At 28.2% G+C, this 15,752-nt stretch overlaps 1 protein-coding gene across 2 annotated transcripts; it reads right to left on the bottom strand.

Annotated features, from left to right (window-relative positions):
- Window positions 1-189: 189 nt before the first annotated feature.
- LOC126896370 (uncharacterized) lies at window positions 190-15,295 on the bottom strand. 2 transcript variants are annotated; one of them, XM_050669090.1, is made up of 10 exons: window positions 15,243-15,295; window positions 15,085-15,139; window positions 13,636-13,806; window positions 9,460-9,621; window positions 8,647-8,805; window positions 5,732-5,809; window positions 4,997-5,092; window positions 1,073-1,147; window positions 875-916; window positions 190-359 (listed from the first exon to the last, which is right to left on the bottom strand). In XM_050669090.1, exons 1-10 carry the CDS (start codon window positions 15,243-15,245, stop codon window positions 235-237), a joined length of 966 nt encoding a protein of 321 aa, XP_050525047.1. In that variant the 5' UTR covers window positions 15,246-15,295; the 3' UTR covers window positions 190-234. The 2 variants fall into 2 exon arrangements, with proteins under 2 accessions (XP_050525047.1, XP_050525055.1); XM_050669098.1 differs by lacking the exon at window positions 875-916.
- Window positions 15,296-15,752: the final 457 nt, after the last annotated feature.

The raw sequence follows: 15,752 nt of genomic DNA, 5'->3' as shown, positions 1-15,752 counted from the left end.
TTAATATCTTCGATAAGATACGATTTGTGATCTTTTGACATATTGTTCATCAAAATCGGTCCAGCGAGAGCTGAAATTGAGCGTTTACAGACACAAAAAAAAAAACACATCATAGTAAAATTAATACCTTCTCAGCTTCGCATCGAAGCTAAAATAAAAGGATAATAAAAAAGCGTACAGTTATAATAATTAATTTTTAAAGCTTATATTTATATTCCCAAAATAAAACACTTACTAATGACCTATCAAACAATTAATAAAACTACGTAAAAATGCATGACGTGTCCATTTATGGTACCATTGAATTGAGCTGTTTTCTTTACTAGAAAAGAAGTTATTTTGGAATTCTGATCCTTCACCTGAAAATTAAATGTTTCTTTACTTATAAACTTACAGCACATTTTTTAGTTACATATCATTTTCGATTTGTCAATTTTTAAGTATTTTCTCAATTTATTTCTCTTACCTTATAATTAAGAATTCATGTGTATTTATGCATTTTGATTAGGCACTTTGAAGAAACCTAAGTTTGAACTATTTGTAGGAATATGTATACTATTTGTATAAATATTTTTTTTTATTTCAGGAAGAATAAAACCCTTTAATTAACCTCAAAATTATACCCCCAGTACAGTACTCGATTTCTGAGTCAATAAAATGTGTATTAGCTTATAATGTGTTATAAAGTCGAACCCTTATAAGGCAGTCAACTTTATGTTTAAAATAGCAACATATATTTAACTAACTCACAAAAGAAAAAATTTTAATTAATAAAATAACTTGGTTGAAAACAAATTTTGGATTAGCATCTCGGAAGTTTTTGACATTTATATACAAAAATTATCGTAGTTTAATTTTTATGATACTTTCATACCTCGATTTGATCTTTCTTCATCTTCATTTCTTAAAGTGTCAACTAAATAAACATAATTATAGTACCATATTACTCTATATGTATCTGTACTCAAGAGACAGCTGAGCCTAGGTTTATTTTTACTAAACTAAATGTGTTATAAAAAAATTTTATAGGTTGAATTTTTCTCTATTATAACATAAGATAAGTATAACTTACTTGCATGTTGTCTTGATACATCATCGCGATAACGTCTGATTAACTCATTGGCGCCTTCGCCGGGAGAATTATAAGCTAAAATAAGTAAAAGATGAGTAATGTGCAAAGTAAAGTGTGAATAATTAATTATGCTATATACAGTATAACAGCTAACAGCTGGTCATACTGACCAACTGACGCGCTAAAAGCCAATGATGATGAAATTATTTTAGATAGTACCTGTGTGGCTAATATGTAGTCTATCTGGCGACCACAAATAAATAAATATTCAAATAAAGAGTGTGTTGTATAATATATAATAACTACTTTCTTTTCAAAAATTTTCCTTTATTTTTTTTCTTTTTTAATACGCTTATATTAGTTTCACATGTATGTTGTTTGTTGCATGTTGTAAGTTTGTAACTCCACGCGGCACGTGTTATTATGTCGCGTATCCCGTCGTCTATGACCTTGAGACTAGACCGTCATAACGCATTCACCCCACCCCGCTAACCAATCGGCGCCAACACTATTTTCCAGTATAATTTTATTTTTGGTTTTCGTACCCGTATACACGTGCGTGTCATGAATTATATATATATATATATAACAAATTTTTATTGTGACTGACACAGCCCCGCGTCGCTTCATTATACACGATGCCCCCCAACTCATGCCACCTTTATCAGCCGTCGCCCCATTATGAATATTTGACTGACCAACATCTCGCGTTATACGCCGCGGTGCAAAGTATAGCAAGTGTCGCACGGCCGACGACGTCCCGCCGCTAATGATACCGTAGTCTTCTTCTCGTTGTCAAAGTGACAACGTCAACAAACCGATCCCCGCACTCACGCACTGTCGTCATCTACGCTGCTAACCTTTTGACGCCCGAGGATCACGCCTATATATATATTAATATTTATAAATACGTATAAGATAATATTCATTTATATATTCCTACAGCTGACGCCGCTGCCGCCGCTGCCGCCATATGTACCTCGTGTATAACGTTCCCCCCGCCACGCCCGCCCATAAAACACGGCTATACCTCGTGCATGATACGTTTACGTACTTAAGTCGCTTTACATGTATATTTTAATAATATATATTTTAATTACTATTAAAACTTATATATTAATACACTTTATTCTCATTAAGAGATAGATGAGTATATTCATTCCGATTACGGGGGATGATTCTCGTATCGTCATTTTTCGTCACTACCTCCACGTTGCGCGCCTGCTGCTTTTCTTGGATGTGGTAGCCGTTTCTTAGACTCTCTCTCCGGAATCGAACCCTGATTTACCGTTACCCGTTACAACCATGATATTGATATTAACTACTATCATAACATGAAACTAAAAAGTGAAAAATAAATATAGTTTAAAAAACTAAAAAACACGCTTTTAAAGCACATCGAACTAAAAAGTTAAAAATAATTTTTAAAATTAACTTAAAACAATAATGAGCGAAAAATACTAGTATTATTGTGAAAAAAAGAGTGGGTGCTTTGTGCCATATTTTTCGTATATTGAGCGCCCGACCCTTTTATCACAATAATACTAGTACTTTTCCTACATTATTGTTTTAAGCTTATTATAAAAATTATTTTTAACTTTTTAGTTCGATGTGCTTTAAAAGCGTGTTTTTTAGTTTTTTTAAACTATATTTTTATACAATGGTGGATGGAGTAGTACGGTTTATTAATGTCTAGAATTAAAAATATTTAAAATAACAGCCCTGCGCATCTCCTCTAGCCATTATAGTAAAATATTAATACTTTCTAAAATACCGGTCGTTTGAAACCGATATTGAAATTGATACCGTTTATTAACTTTAACGCAGTGATCTAAAAATAGCTCTAATTTACCAAAATAATTAACCTTTTTTAACACGCTTATATTAGTTTCACGTGTATGTTGTTTGTTGTTTATTGTGTGTTATTTGTAACTTTCCACGCGCACGTGTCTACGGCCTTGAGACTAAACGGTCGTAACGCATTCATCCCACCCCGCTCACCATTCGCCGACAACAATATTTTCCAACCCGTAGACGCGCGTGTGTATATAAATATATATATACACGCACGCGTATATATATATATATAAATAAAATTTTTTTTGACTAACACGACCCCGAGTCGCTTTGTTATATACAATGCCCCACGACTCGTGTCACCTTTATCAGCTGTCCCCCTACTATGAGTTATAGGCCGCGGTACAAAGTCCAGCAAGTGCCGCACGGCCGACGACGTCCCGCCGCTAATGATACCGTAGTCTTCTTCTCGTTGTCAAAGTGACAACGTCAACGAATCTATCTGCACTCGCGCACCGTCGCCATCAACGTTGCTAACCTTTTGACGCCCGAGGATCACGCCGGACATCGCGTCGTCGACGCCAGCGAAAGTGTCACGATATTATGCGAAGATTATATATTCCTACCGCCGCCGCTAATATTAATATTTATACATACGTATATGTTAATATTCATTTATATATTCCTACAGCCGACGTCGCTGCCGCCGTATATGCCTCGTGTATAACGTTCCTCCCGACACGCCCGCCCACAAAACACGGCTATACCTCGTGCATGATACTTTTACGTACTTAAGTCGCTTTAATATATATTTATATATACAGAGTGATTTATTAATGATAAGACATTCGTTTACTCAGTAACTATTGAAAATTTGAAATTTTTGGTAGGGAAAAATTGTTTGATTCAAAAAACACTACAATAATATGTAGTAAAAACATGATATTTTTCATCCCTTCAAGGTTAAAATACATTAACTTGAGTTTTTAATTTAATAGCAAATGGCATTTGAATTTTTAATATAACTTTATTTGTTTATTAGATATAAATATTTAAAGTTTCAAATTTTTGAGTTAATATACATGTATAAAACACTAGGAATTACAAATGCAGATAGCTAATTGGTTTTTTTATTACATTGCTGTCACAGTCACGGATTGTTTATTATCAATTATGACTATCAATAGATATATTTTTTGTATTTTCAGTTAGTGTATTTATAAACTCTTATATAGAACTTTTGTAAATACTATATTTTTAAAATTCTGAAAAAATATCTAACATACAAATCATACAAAAGTAGAGATTATAGTGAAAGTGATGAAAGTCAATTTTTATCATTTTTGTGGAGAGTCGTTTGAAATATTTTAATCTTACAAAGACTTATATAGTTATCATATTAACTACACAAAATTGTTATTATCAATGGTAGTAAGGTACATTGTTGTGAGTTTATAAATACACTAACTGATAATACAGAAAGTATATATATTGATAGTCATAATTGATAATAAACAATTCGTGATTGTGACAGCAATGTTATAGAAAACCAATTAGATATCTGTATTTATAATCCCTTGTGTATTACACCTGTATATTAACTCAAAAATTTGAAACTTTAAATGTTTATATTTAATAAACAAATAAAGTTATATTAAAAATTCAAATGCCATTTACTATTAAATTAAAAACTCAAACATTTTATTAAATTCAAAATATGTGTTCCCATTAAAAAAAACAAAGTCAACCCCCTTACGAGGCATAAGTGATGTACTTAAAAAATATTACATAGTTAATAATTCAAGAATAATGTGTAACGAAAGATAATACAAAAAAAATGTTTAAATTATTATTATTCTGTAAGTAATTGAGTGGGTTATGATAAAAAAATCACCCTGTATATGTTAAAATATATTAGAATCTTTTTTTAGATAATAACTTGATTTAACAGTTATATAACAAAATATTTTATTGTAAATGTTATATTTGTTGAGAAAATGAAGAAACTGAAAGTGTACTCTTAAGTTCGAATTTTCAACCCTCATTCGGCACATGTTTAAGTTAGAGAGTCTACATTTTCAGGGAATTATATATATTAACTGTAATTTATGTATATAAATTAATTACATAAGAAAAATCGATGTCTCATAATTCGATAAATTCTCAGTTCCTGGTCAATATTTCGATTGTGTCTAGGCCTTGTATAATCTGATATATCATCAGCTGAAAAATAAAAATTAACATAAAAAACAGAAATAACTATTAGATTTCGCTTATCTGCGGCTTACACTAACATCTGAAGAACTGTCATCACAGAAGCTCAGTGAATAAGGATAGAATACCCGAAATGCTAAACACGTTATGTGTGTTGGAAGAAATATGTTATTTATAGTTTAAATATAATTGACTTTATTAATACTTTATTACTTTGTATCTAACTATAAATAATATTTTGCCTATAGTCATGCCTATTGGCAGATCAACAGTCCAGGGGAATAAGAAAAATGTAGCCACCCTAAATGCTTAAAGAAAAAAGAAAAATTTAGTTGTTCATAAAAATAACCTTATGCAAAAAAGTCATAAATACACCTTTATATTTTGGTATTAAAATAACTAAAAATTATTTTCAACATCTAGACATTGAAAATTATGCACGTGAACATTGTAGGTTCTCTTTACTCTTTAAACTAAATCTTTAATAAATTAATAGATTGGGGAAATATTTCAAGACTCACAAAAAATAATTTTTTTTCCTTATCTATGTCAATTGTTTTCTGCACTGATTTGATAACACTTTCATTAAAAAGTAAATTTGAAAATCGGAAAAATATAAGTACATGATAATGTTTATGAATCACTTACGTAAGGTTTCCCATCCATCAAATTCTCGACTTAGGCTTTCAAATAACATCTCTTCTTCGTCATCAAGAGTAAAATCGACTTAAAAAAACATGCAAACATTTTTATTTTTAATTCTATTAAACTTAATTTACAGATATTTTTGTATAGATAAATTTTCGATTCTAAGATTATTTTAAAGGTAAATATTTTAGGCACAACTAAAACAAAATTGTCGGTGTACAAAATTATTTTTTTCCTTCCTAAATTTTTTAGCTTCGATGCGAAGCTGAGAAGGTATTGGTTTTACTATGATGTGTTTTTTTTTTATCTGTTACACTTTTTTTCAGCTCTCACCGGACCGATTTCTTTCAACGATATGTCAAAAGATCACAAATCATGTTTAGTGAAGACATTACCCTTAAAAATTGAAAAAATTTCCCTCGTTATTCATAAATGAAAGAAATTTACAAAAAATTTGTATGAGAATTTCGTGAGAAATACTGTGGAGATGTTTATTTTTTATTTAAATAAAATTTGAAGAGGGGGAACCGGAAAAACTCCAATTTCGGCATAGTGGTGCCGTGGTATAGTTGGATCAAGTATAATGATATCTGACAGTGATTGAAATCACCTTCATAAAAAACGCTTCGATGCAAATCTTTAGATAGTGTTTAATTTAAAAAAAATTGATGAATTATTCCAAAAGCTACATGATCTGCTAGTTCCTTATTAATATCTCGATTAAGATAAAGTATGTCGAATGAAAAAGGGTTTATTAAAAAATATTATTTCTCATAAAAAAATTGTGTGGATACATATACTTTTCAATAAGTTATAGCATTATAAAGTTAAATATAATATAAAAAATAAAATCGAGAATTTTCACACGAAAATAGCATTCGGTAGCCATTTTCGCCGTGAAGACAAGTCCAGAGGTCAAATTTTTTTTTTTCAAATTAAAGTATATTACATTAGCTTTAATTTAAGATATATATAAAAGTGTCAGATCTTCCGGAATATTTTCAAAAGTTAAGTTGAAAAAGTTAATTTTTTGTGAAAAAGTTGTCTTTTTAAATCTCCCCCTATGGGCAGATAAAGGGTCAAATTTACAAAAAAAATATATCAAATGATAGGTAAAGACATCAAACATCTATAAAAAAAAAACTATATTGATATGTTCATTTTTAAAAAAGTTACGACACATTTTAGTAAAAAAAATTGAAAAAATTTCGAAAATTAACGATTTTTAAATTTGTAATTTTTTTGGAGGTTTCCCCCATTTATGGGGAACGAGGGAANAAAAATTGAAAAAATTTCGAAAATTAACGATTTTTAAATTTGTAATTTTTTTGGAGGTTTCCCCCATTTATGGGGAACAAGGGAAATTTTTTCAATTTTTGAGGGTAATGTCTTCGACTAGATACGATTTGTGATCTTTTGACGTATCATTGAAAGAAATCGGTTCGGTGAGAGCTGAGAAAAAGTGGTAGTAACAGACACAAAAAAAAAAAAAACACATCATAGTAAAACCAATACCTTCTCAGCTTCGCATCGAAGCTAAAAGTTGGAAGGACAAAGGTGAAAACAACGATGCCGTATAGAAAACCGTTGGTTAATTAAAAACTTAAATGCTAGGAATGAAGCATCTAATAATGAATCATGGTAGTAGTGGGATATTTTATGAAGAATTATAAATTAGTAAAAAGACGAAAGAAAAGTCAACATGCAGAGTCTTAGGGTAGGACCACTAGTACTTTTATTGACTAATTTGAAAAGACTCAGAGTTATCTTGTGAAAGCAGGGATCTAATTAAATAAAACTTGTAAGAACAAGAGTAAATGGCGAATTGGGTGACAAGTTGATTTAACCGTAAAATTCTGTATAGGTATTCATAATAGACTATAAAGTTTATACACAATCTGTACCAAAAAGGAACAATAAGAATATTGGTTAAATTAAAATAACACATGAAAAAAAAACTTGATAAAAGAAGCCATCCATTGATGAAACTTTTAAATGAATATATATTTACATATTTAATTAGTATACATATGTTTATATATATCTCATACACACAAATATATGTAAATAGGTTTTTTGTCTTTAATTAGAAAGAAGATCTCTACACCATTTGCATTTTAATCGTCTCGGAGAATTACCAGGAATAATTATTTAATCATTTAAAAAAGAAATAAATATGAGACATATATAAAACTCGTATTACATAATATGTAACAAAAAAAAAAAATTCCTAAAATTATTATTTTTTCATTATTTTATCTTTTTATCTTATCAACTCACTATTACTTCCATGTTAAGATTTCCTTAACATAGTTTTTAACTTAAGAATTATTGGCTTGCTCGTTATTATATATTTCCCAAATTCATTGTAAGTTATAACGAATCATCAATATAATTTTTCTGTTTTATTTTGTACTTAGTTTTGTTTGATATTTGTTTTATTTTGTTTGAAGTTATGCGTTGTTTATCGTTATTATATATTTCTCGTTAATTGTTATATGTTTTTTTCACATTTTACTACTCCAATCGTTTTTTGGTAGTAATAAAATTATAATAATAAAGTTATCAAAATGGTTTGAATTCCTGCTGTATTTTACGTAAGACCATATAATTCTTCGTATAATTATATAGTGATACAAATTTAATTTCTAATCTGTGGTGACTGTATAAAATTATTGTATTTTTGTGTTATTGTGAAATTATTCTCTATCTGTTTTCTGTGATTTTAGTATATGTGAGTTGTCTATTGTATTATTACCCGTAGTAGCGTCGTAACCTAAAAGTAGTGTAGTATGTGTTGCATTTGTAAAAAGAGAATATTGTTTTTATAATAAATATCAATTTTATATAAAACAATTAATAGTTAAATAATTTTACATGTCGTACAAAAGGTAAACCACAAATCAAAAACTTACATAATCCTTCATAATTTGAAACATTTTGATTGCAAAATGGACATGGTTTATCAAGTTTTTTATTGCTAACGGCACATCTGTTTCCTAACATGTGGCCACATGGCTGAAGAACTACGGTGAGCTGTTCATCATCACATTGATCACAATTCTTTAAAACAACTAAATGATAAAATAAAAATTAATTAAATTTAATGATAGCATAAAATTACCCCCGTTTGAATCATTATTAAATAATTTTATAACTTTTAAAACTAAGAATATTATATGCATATATTATTCTTATAATATCAATATTATTTTTTTGTGGTCTAGGTATTCTTTACATTAATGTTACACGACCCCAAGAATATAACGAAATAATTATCAAGAATCATTAAAATATGGATTATATTTAAATACATTCACGCCTATTTTAGGGCTTACTAAAAATTGAAATTCAAAAAGAAGATTGATATGATAAAAAAATTGAGAAACACTGTTTTGTACTATTCCTAAACGTTAGAATAATCTTATGTTTTATAAAATTATCAAATTGATAAAATAATTTTGGCCTGGGATTTTAAAGTTAATTCAGAATTGAAATTTATACATTATTCTATTATAAATATTAATTTATTCACTTGTATATTAATATCACATAAATAATGATAAAATAAAAAAATTAAATAAGGAAATATTGTGTTGTAAATTTTTTTCTAAAAAAAAAGTATAATATGAACTGAGTTCGGTAAAGTGAATTTGATAAAGATGATTACAAATTTTCAATTATGTCTAATAATTTACAAATATTCTGATGTGTAAATAAATATATACCCAAGTCTTTGAATTTCTCTATGTGTTTCCCACATGATTCGTTAGGACACGGAATTTCTTCTTCCTTATACTTAATAGCACAATCGTTTCCTAAAAGGTGACCACATGGAGAAAGGACAACAGAGGGAAGTTCTTTTTTGCAAATACATCTTGGGAGCTCAACTAAAAAAAAAAAGATTACATCAATTAAAATGGATGTTAAATAGAAAATCTTTTTAAGATCTTTTTAAAATATTTTTAAAAATATATAATGAATTGTAAAAACACTTGCAACAACTTCTTTTGCCACATATAAATTTGAAATTGGTGCATTAACTACAATATTAAAAAAAATTGTCCTGATTATTGCTCTACTGTAAAAAATCAGCCACCTCTTAAAATAATTACTTTAATATGTGAAATTAAATAAATTCGCATTGAAGCGTTTTTTATGATAGAGATGATAATTATTGTCAGATATCATCTATTCTTATCTCAATTTTTTACAATTTGTTATACAGAGTGTTTGGTAAGTAAGGAAACAGGTCAGTTTTTATAAACAATGAGAACAATAGAAACCCATTTTAACAAGTGATTTAGTATTGTTCAGTCAGTATTTTTTAAGGTAACAAACCTAATTACATTAGTTGTCATACAGGGTGTTCAGTAAGTTCTGTATAGTTCACTATAAAGATTTTATAGCCACACAGATGGTATAGTATTCATGTTCATTCTTTTATGGTTGATGTCGACACATTTGTTTATAATATTTGAAATATATATGTGTCTACATTTATACAGAATATCAGTATAATCAATATTTGAATAGTAAGGTAATATTCAGTAGGACCTAAAAATAGCGAAATCAAAAGCTACAATAAAAAATAAACATAGCCACGGTATTTCCCACGAAATTTTCATACAAATTTTTTGTAAATTTCAAGCCTTCCCTTGAACTTTTGGTTTAAAGTTGGAAAAAAATTTCACTTAAGTGTGACCCATCAATTTGCATTGAAATTTTACTGGAGTCCTGTAATGGAGTTTATTTTTAATTTAAACGATTTCATAATGAGAAAAACTGGAAAAACCCACAGATAATGTGATATTTTTTAATTTAACGAGTTTAAAATAAATGCTTCAACAGAGGGTGTATTTATAATTGATAAAGAATATATTTAAATTACATTTTTAAGCAAGTGACAGACATTAAAAATATTTTAAAATACAGGTTTTTTTTTGCTATAGGTGTTTATTCGTTCTTACTATAATTTATGCATTTTTATTGCATAAAAAAATAAGCTGAAATATTATTGCATGACATAGGACATAAGGTAAGTACAATTTAACATATTCAATAGATTAATAATCTATTAGCTAATAAACCATTAGTAAAATTATTAATTAAAAAAAAAATATTTAATATTCTAATATTCCACTACCCTATCCTACCTTGCAGCCCCTCTTTTATTATTTTATTTTTAACCTAATTTTTGGTTTATTACAATTAATCACCTTTATTTACCTTTACACCATTATATTATTGAATTTAGTATCACTGGATTCGTGTGATAGTGCTTCTTACCTCAGTGCGCAAACATCTTTGATTGTATAAATTAAGAATAATCCTATTCAATATTGATCAATAATTATTGATTAATATTATAATTATTAAGTAGTCGTGTAATTATTTTAATTTTTGTTTTAATCTATTTTGTGGTTAATATTAAACCAATAAATTTATTTTATGATTTTGAGTTCTATTAAAATTGTTTTAGAAGTTTTATTAGAATTTCAGGACATTTTTAAAAGTTAAGTTAAAAATGTTAACATTCATGTTAAAGTTTCTATTTGGATTTCCTCTTGAGCAAGTAAAATATCAGATTAAAAAAAAACATATTCCCAATAAAAGAGGAAAAACTAAGGTATTTATAAAAAATTGATGGGAGTTTTAAATAAAATTTTTTTAAAAATTGGTTATCTTAAAAATTGTATTTTTTTGGGGTTATTCTTTCCATTTTATTTTTTTTAATTAAGTTTATGTTAAATATTTTATTTATATTAAAATAGTCCTCGTTGTATTTACCTACGTATAAATATTAATAAAGACTTAAAATTCATATAGTAAGTTTTCAACATACAGAATGTTCAGTAAGTAAGGAAATAGATTAATAATTATAAACAATGAGAACAATAGAAATCCGTTTCCTTACTTACTGAACATTGTGTATAATGAAAATTGTAAAAAACTGTCACTAAAGGGTGTGTTAAAAATCTATCTGATTCCTAATCGCCCCCATTTGACCGCCACTGATTGGTACTAAAAGTTGCCACTTAATGTCATTAGTAAATGAGTTAGACAAATTTTGATCTTGCTTTCTCCTTAGGTATGAAGAAAAATAGTCTAGAAATATATTATTTTAATAATATCTTCTTCTTCTTTTTCTTCGCCTTAATCCCAATTATTTACACACTTCCATCCGATCTTCTCTCCTTTTGCTCTTCTGTCATACTTTGAATTGCTTTTTTTACTTTCCGTGATTTATTGAACTTCTTCATCCTACCTATTTGTACTCTCAACAACAATCTCCTTTGCAGTATTTTTTACACAATTAGCAAATCTATTCCACAAATCAATTATGTCTCCCTCGACATTCCGCATCGTCCACTCTTTTACTGTCTTTACAAAGTTTTTTTATCTTCCGCTTTCAATTTCTACCACCAGTTCTTCGATTTTTCGCCCCTGTTCCTTCTATTTTTGTATATTCTCTTTCTGGTACATCACAACTCCTTTACCATTAGTCTAATTGTGTAATTACACTCTCGCCTGGTATAACTTTACAATCTTTTACTCGCTTTACACTCTCTCTCTTCCACATAAAATAATCAATCTGTGATCTATTCCCCCCACTTTTATAAGTTATATAATGTTCTTTCCTTTTTCTAAATTAAGTATTAACCACAGCAAGATCATACAATACTGCGAAATCCTGGATTCTTTCTCCAGCTCCATTCTTAGTACTAAAACCATACCCTCCATATACACTTTTATATCCTCTTCTCTCATTACCTACATGTCCATACATATATCTACCTATCACTGCATCCTCAATGCCAGGTACCCTATGCATCACCTCGTCCATCTTTCTCCAAAACACTTCCTTGTCTATTTCATCACAGCCTACTTGTGATGCATAGGCACTTATTACATTTAGAACTTTTTCTTCGAATATCAATTTTACGACTACAACTCTGTCACTTTTCCTAGCTACTTCTACTATTTTAATTTTGATCTCCTCATCCATTATTATCCCTACACCATTCTTTGTTCTAGGTTTACCTGAGTATATTATTTTATAACCCTTTCCTATTTCCCTCGATTTCTCTCCTTTCTACTTAGTTTCCTGCACATAACAAATGTTAACTTTTGTCCTATTCAATACTTCTATTGATTCTCTACTTCTACTAGTTAATGTTCCAACATCCCAAGTACCTATTCTTACTTTGTATTCCTTACACACGAGTCCAGTCTAGAGTAAAGTGGTGATATTCCTACACCGTTGACATTACAAGCATTTTGGTAGTCCTGTACACATGACTGGTAAAATAGCTACCGCACAAGTTGTCCGGCTGATATCAAACACTTTATTCCTTAGGCATTCTCCGTTTTTAACTATTTTATTTACTCTCACCTGTTGTCCCCGCGTACATCCTTTTTTTTCTCGACCGGCTTATTGTGAGCCGTCCTGGAACTGCTGTTAGGCATTACTTCAGGGCAGACCACCACGTTGTGAATCAGCCCGAAATTAATGAAGAGCTGATTCGCAATGTGGTGTGGCCCCCTCCCGTTAACTGGATCCCAGAGTGGGAACTGTTAGGGACGATTGGCAAAATAACTCGCCCCTCGTACATCCGAGATGGGACAATTCGCCTAAGTTTTGTTCAGGACTACTCTACTTTTTGACCGAAATTTTGCGCCGGCTGTCGACCTGACGCAACCTCATTACTTCAATACCTCATAGTCGCCTCTTATGACTGACAGAGGGGCCGTGGAAGTATTCTTATCCCCTATCCACAAAGAAAATTATTTTAATAATATAATACTAATATTATATTACTTGCTTTGTAGTATAAATCAAAATAAATTTCCTCTTAAAATTAAAATGTTCATATAATTTGAATAATTTTAAAATTAAGTACCTAGGTTTTCATATTTATCTATTTTTGTTCTGCAAAGTGGACAATTTTTAACTTCACGAGCTTCCATTTCATTAGCACAGTAATTACAAATTGAATGACGGCAATTATTTAAAATTACTGTTAACGGTACATTATCATCTTGACAAACAACGCAAAAACCTTGGTCAATTTCTAATAAATTAAAAATAGTATTTAGTTAATCCTTTAAGTTAAATTATAACTTTTGTATTTAGTTTCTTATAATTTTTTTAATTACTATTTCTGATAAAAATCTGAGAGAAACTATTGGGGTAAACTTAGTAAAACATTCTAGAAGTTTAAAATAAACGTGTTTATTTTGGTTTAATACTTAAGACAAATATTGATTTTATTTAAATTTTATTAAATATAATTTATAAAAATATTGAGTTAGTGTAACAATAATTTTTTTAAAAAGACGATTTTACACTTATTAAAATATCAACTTATAGATGTTTTAATAGATTCTGCAGAATAGTTATTCATTAAATAATATTGTTGAATAAAAAAAATTAATTAATTCAGCATAGCTAAAAATATGAATTGGGTGATCTCGCTATATACGATGTTAAGATAAAAAGTAATGATTTCAACTAAAAACTTATTATGATAAATTAATGAAATAATACTAATGTGTAGATAAGTTAAATGTTTTAATACATACACATATACGTATACATATTTCTATGATTCTTCTATTAGTGGTTTTTATAAATAATAAAATATGTTTTAATACTATTAATAAAAGTATAGTTTTTCTTATAATTATATGTTGTTTTATACATTTAATGTTATTAATACATTAAAAATATCAGTTTACATTATTTTTATTTAAATTAAAAATATATTTTACTCTCCTGAAAAAATAATTTAAATTAATATAAGTTTTTGGGAAATAGTCATAGAAATCAAAAGCCAAAATAAAAGAAAACTAGATTAAAAACATTCATAATTAAGAAGAATATGGAACCAAAATTTTACTACTTCCACGTATTCTGGACTGGGAGAAGACGGTATCTAGTGTCCTGTACGTTAAAATTGACACAATGTTTTTTGTGTCTTTCCGGCGCGACTACATTAACAACCTAAACTAAACTATGTCGTCAGGTAAAACGTGAATACGTGGTGGCCGTCATAAGGTTTGTCTCGACGATGTCTTGGGTCACGGAATCTTATTTCTTGTATCACATTTTTCAAATAATTCAACGTACATATTTGATAACTAGCCATATCAAAATAATAAGTAAAAAAATGTAATTTTTTTATTGAATTAAGTTTGGAGTTCCATATTTATAAAACAATGAATTCTAGAAACTAGAGCTCTATAAATCATTATGTTGGCGCGGATATGTATTGATTACACTTTAAATCATAAATTATAGTAAAATTATTTATACCTTATTTTAAATTTCATTGAAAAAACTGTATTACCTTCACAAGAAGACGAATAAATGACTATTAATATTATTAACACAATGAATATTTTCTAAAATAAAAATAAAAATAAAACCATTTATTATTTTTTACTAGTTTAAATTACTATCTAAAACATATAAATATATTATAAATAATATATGAAATACACATACCATATTTTATGGTTGCAAATTTTACTGAATTTACGATACAAACTTCAAAATTACTGAAAATTTAGTAAAAAGGAATATAAAGTGGTTTAATGATGTTATAAAGGTTCCTACTTCAATATATTTAATATTATTTTTAAATAATCAAGATGATTTAATATATATAAATATAATTTTTTTATTTATGAGAAAAATATTGTTCGAAAATAGCTGCTCTTTTGTAAACAATGAAACATATATTAAAATTTTAATCATGAAAATTTGTTTGATAAAACAAACATACTAACATTCTATATGTTCCATTTATTTGATGACTTTATACACATATTTCATCCCAAAACTTTTCATCCTCAGACTTTTTTTACACATAAACTATGTACATTTTTGTTTTCATTTAATATCTAATTTTAATCTCAATATAATTAACAAAATTGTTGAAGTTTAAATTTCCTTTTGTTTTCCAAGATTACAGAAACCAAATTACGTAAATATTGGTGATACAGTAATCATTTC

This window comes from Daktulosphaira vitifoliae, unplaced genomic scaffold (genome assembly GCF_025091365.1).
Source record: "Daktulosphaira vitifoliae isolate Bord-2020 unplaced genomic scaffold, ASM2509136v1 Scaffold_1, whole genome shotgun sequence".
NCBI classification, from domain to species: Eukaryota; Metazoa; Arthropoda; class Insecta; order Hemiptera; family Phylloxeridae; genus Daktulosphaira; species Daktulosphaira vitifoliae.
Note: the sequence above shows the minus strand (reverse complement) of the source record. Positions and strands in the feature narration are given on the sequence as shown.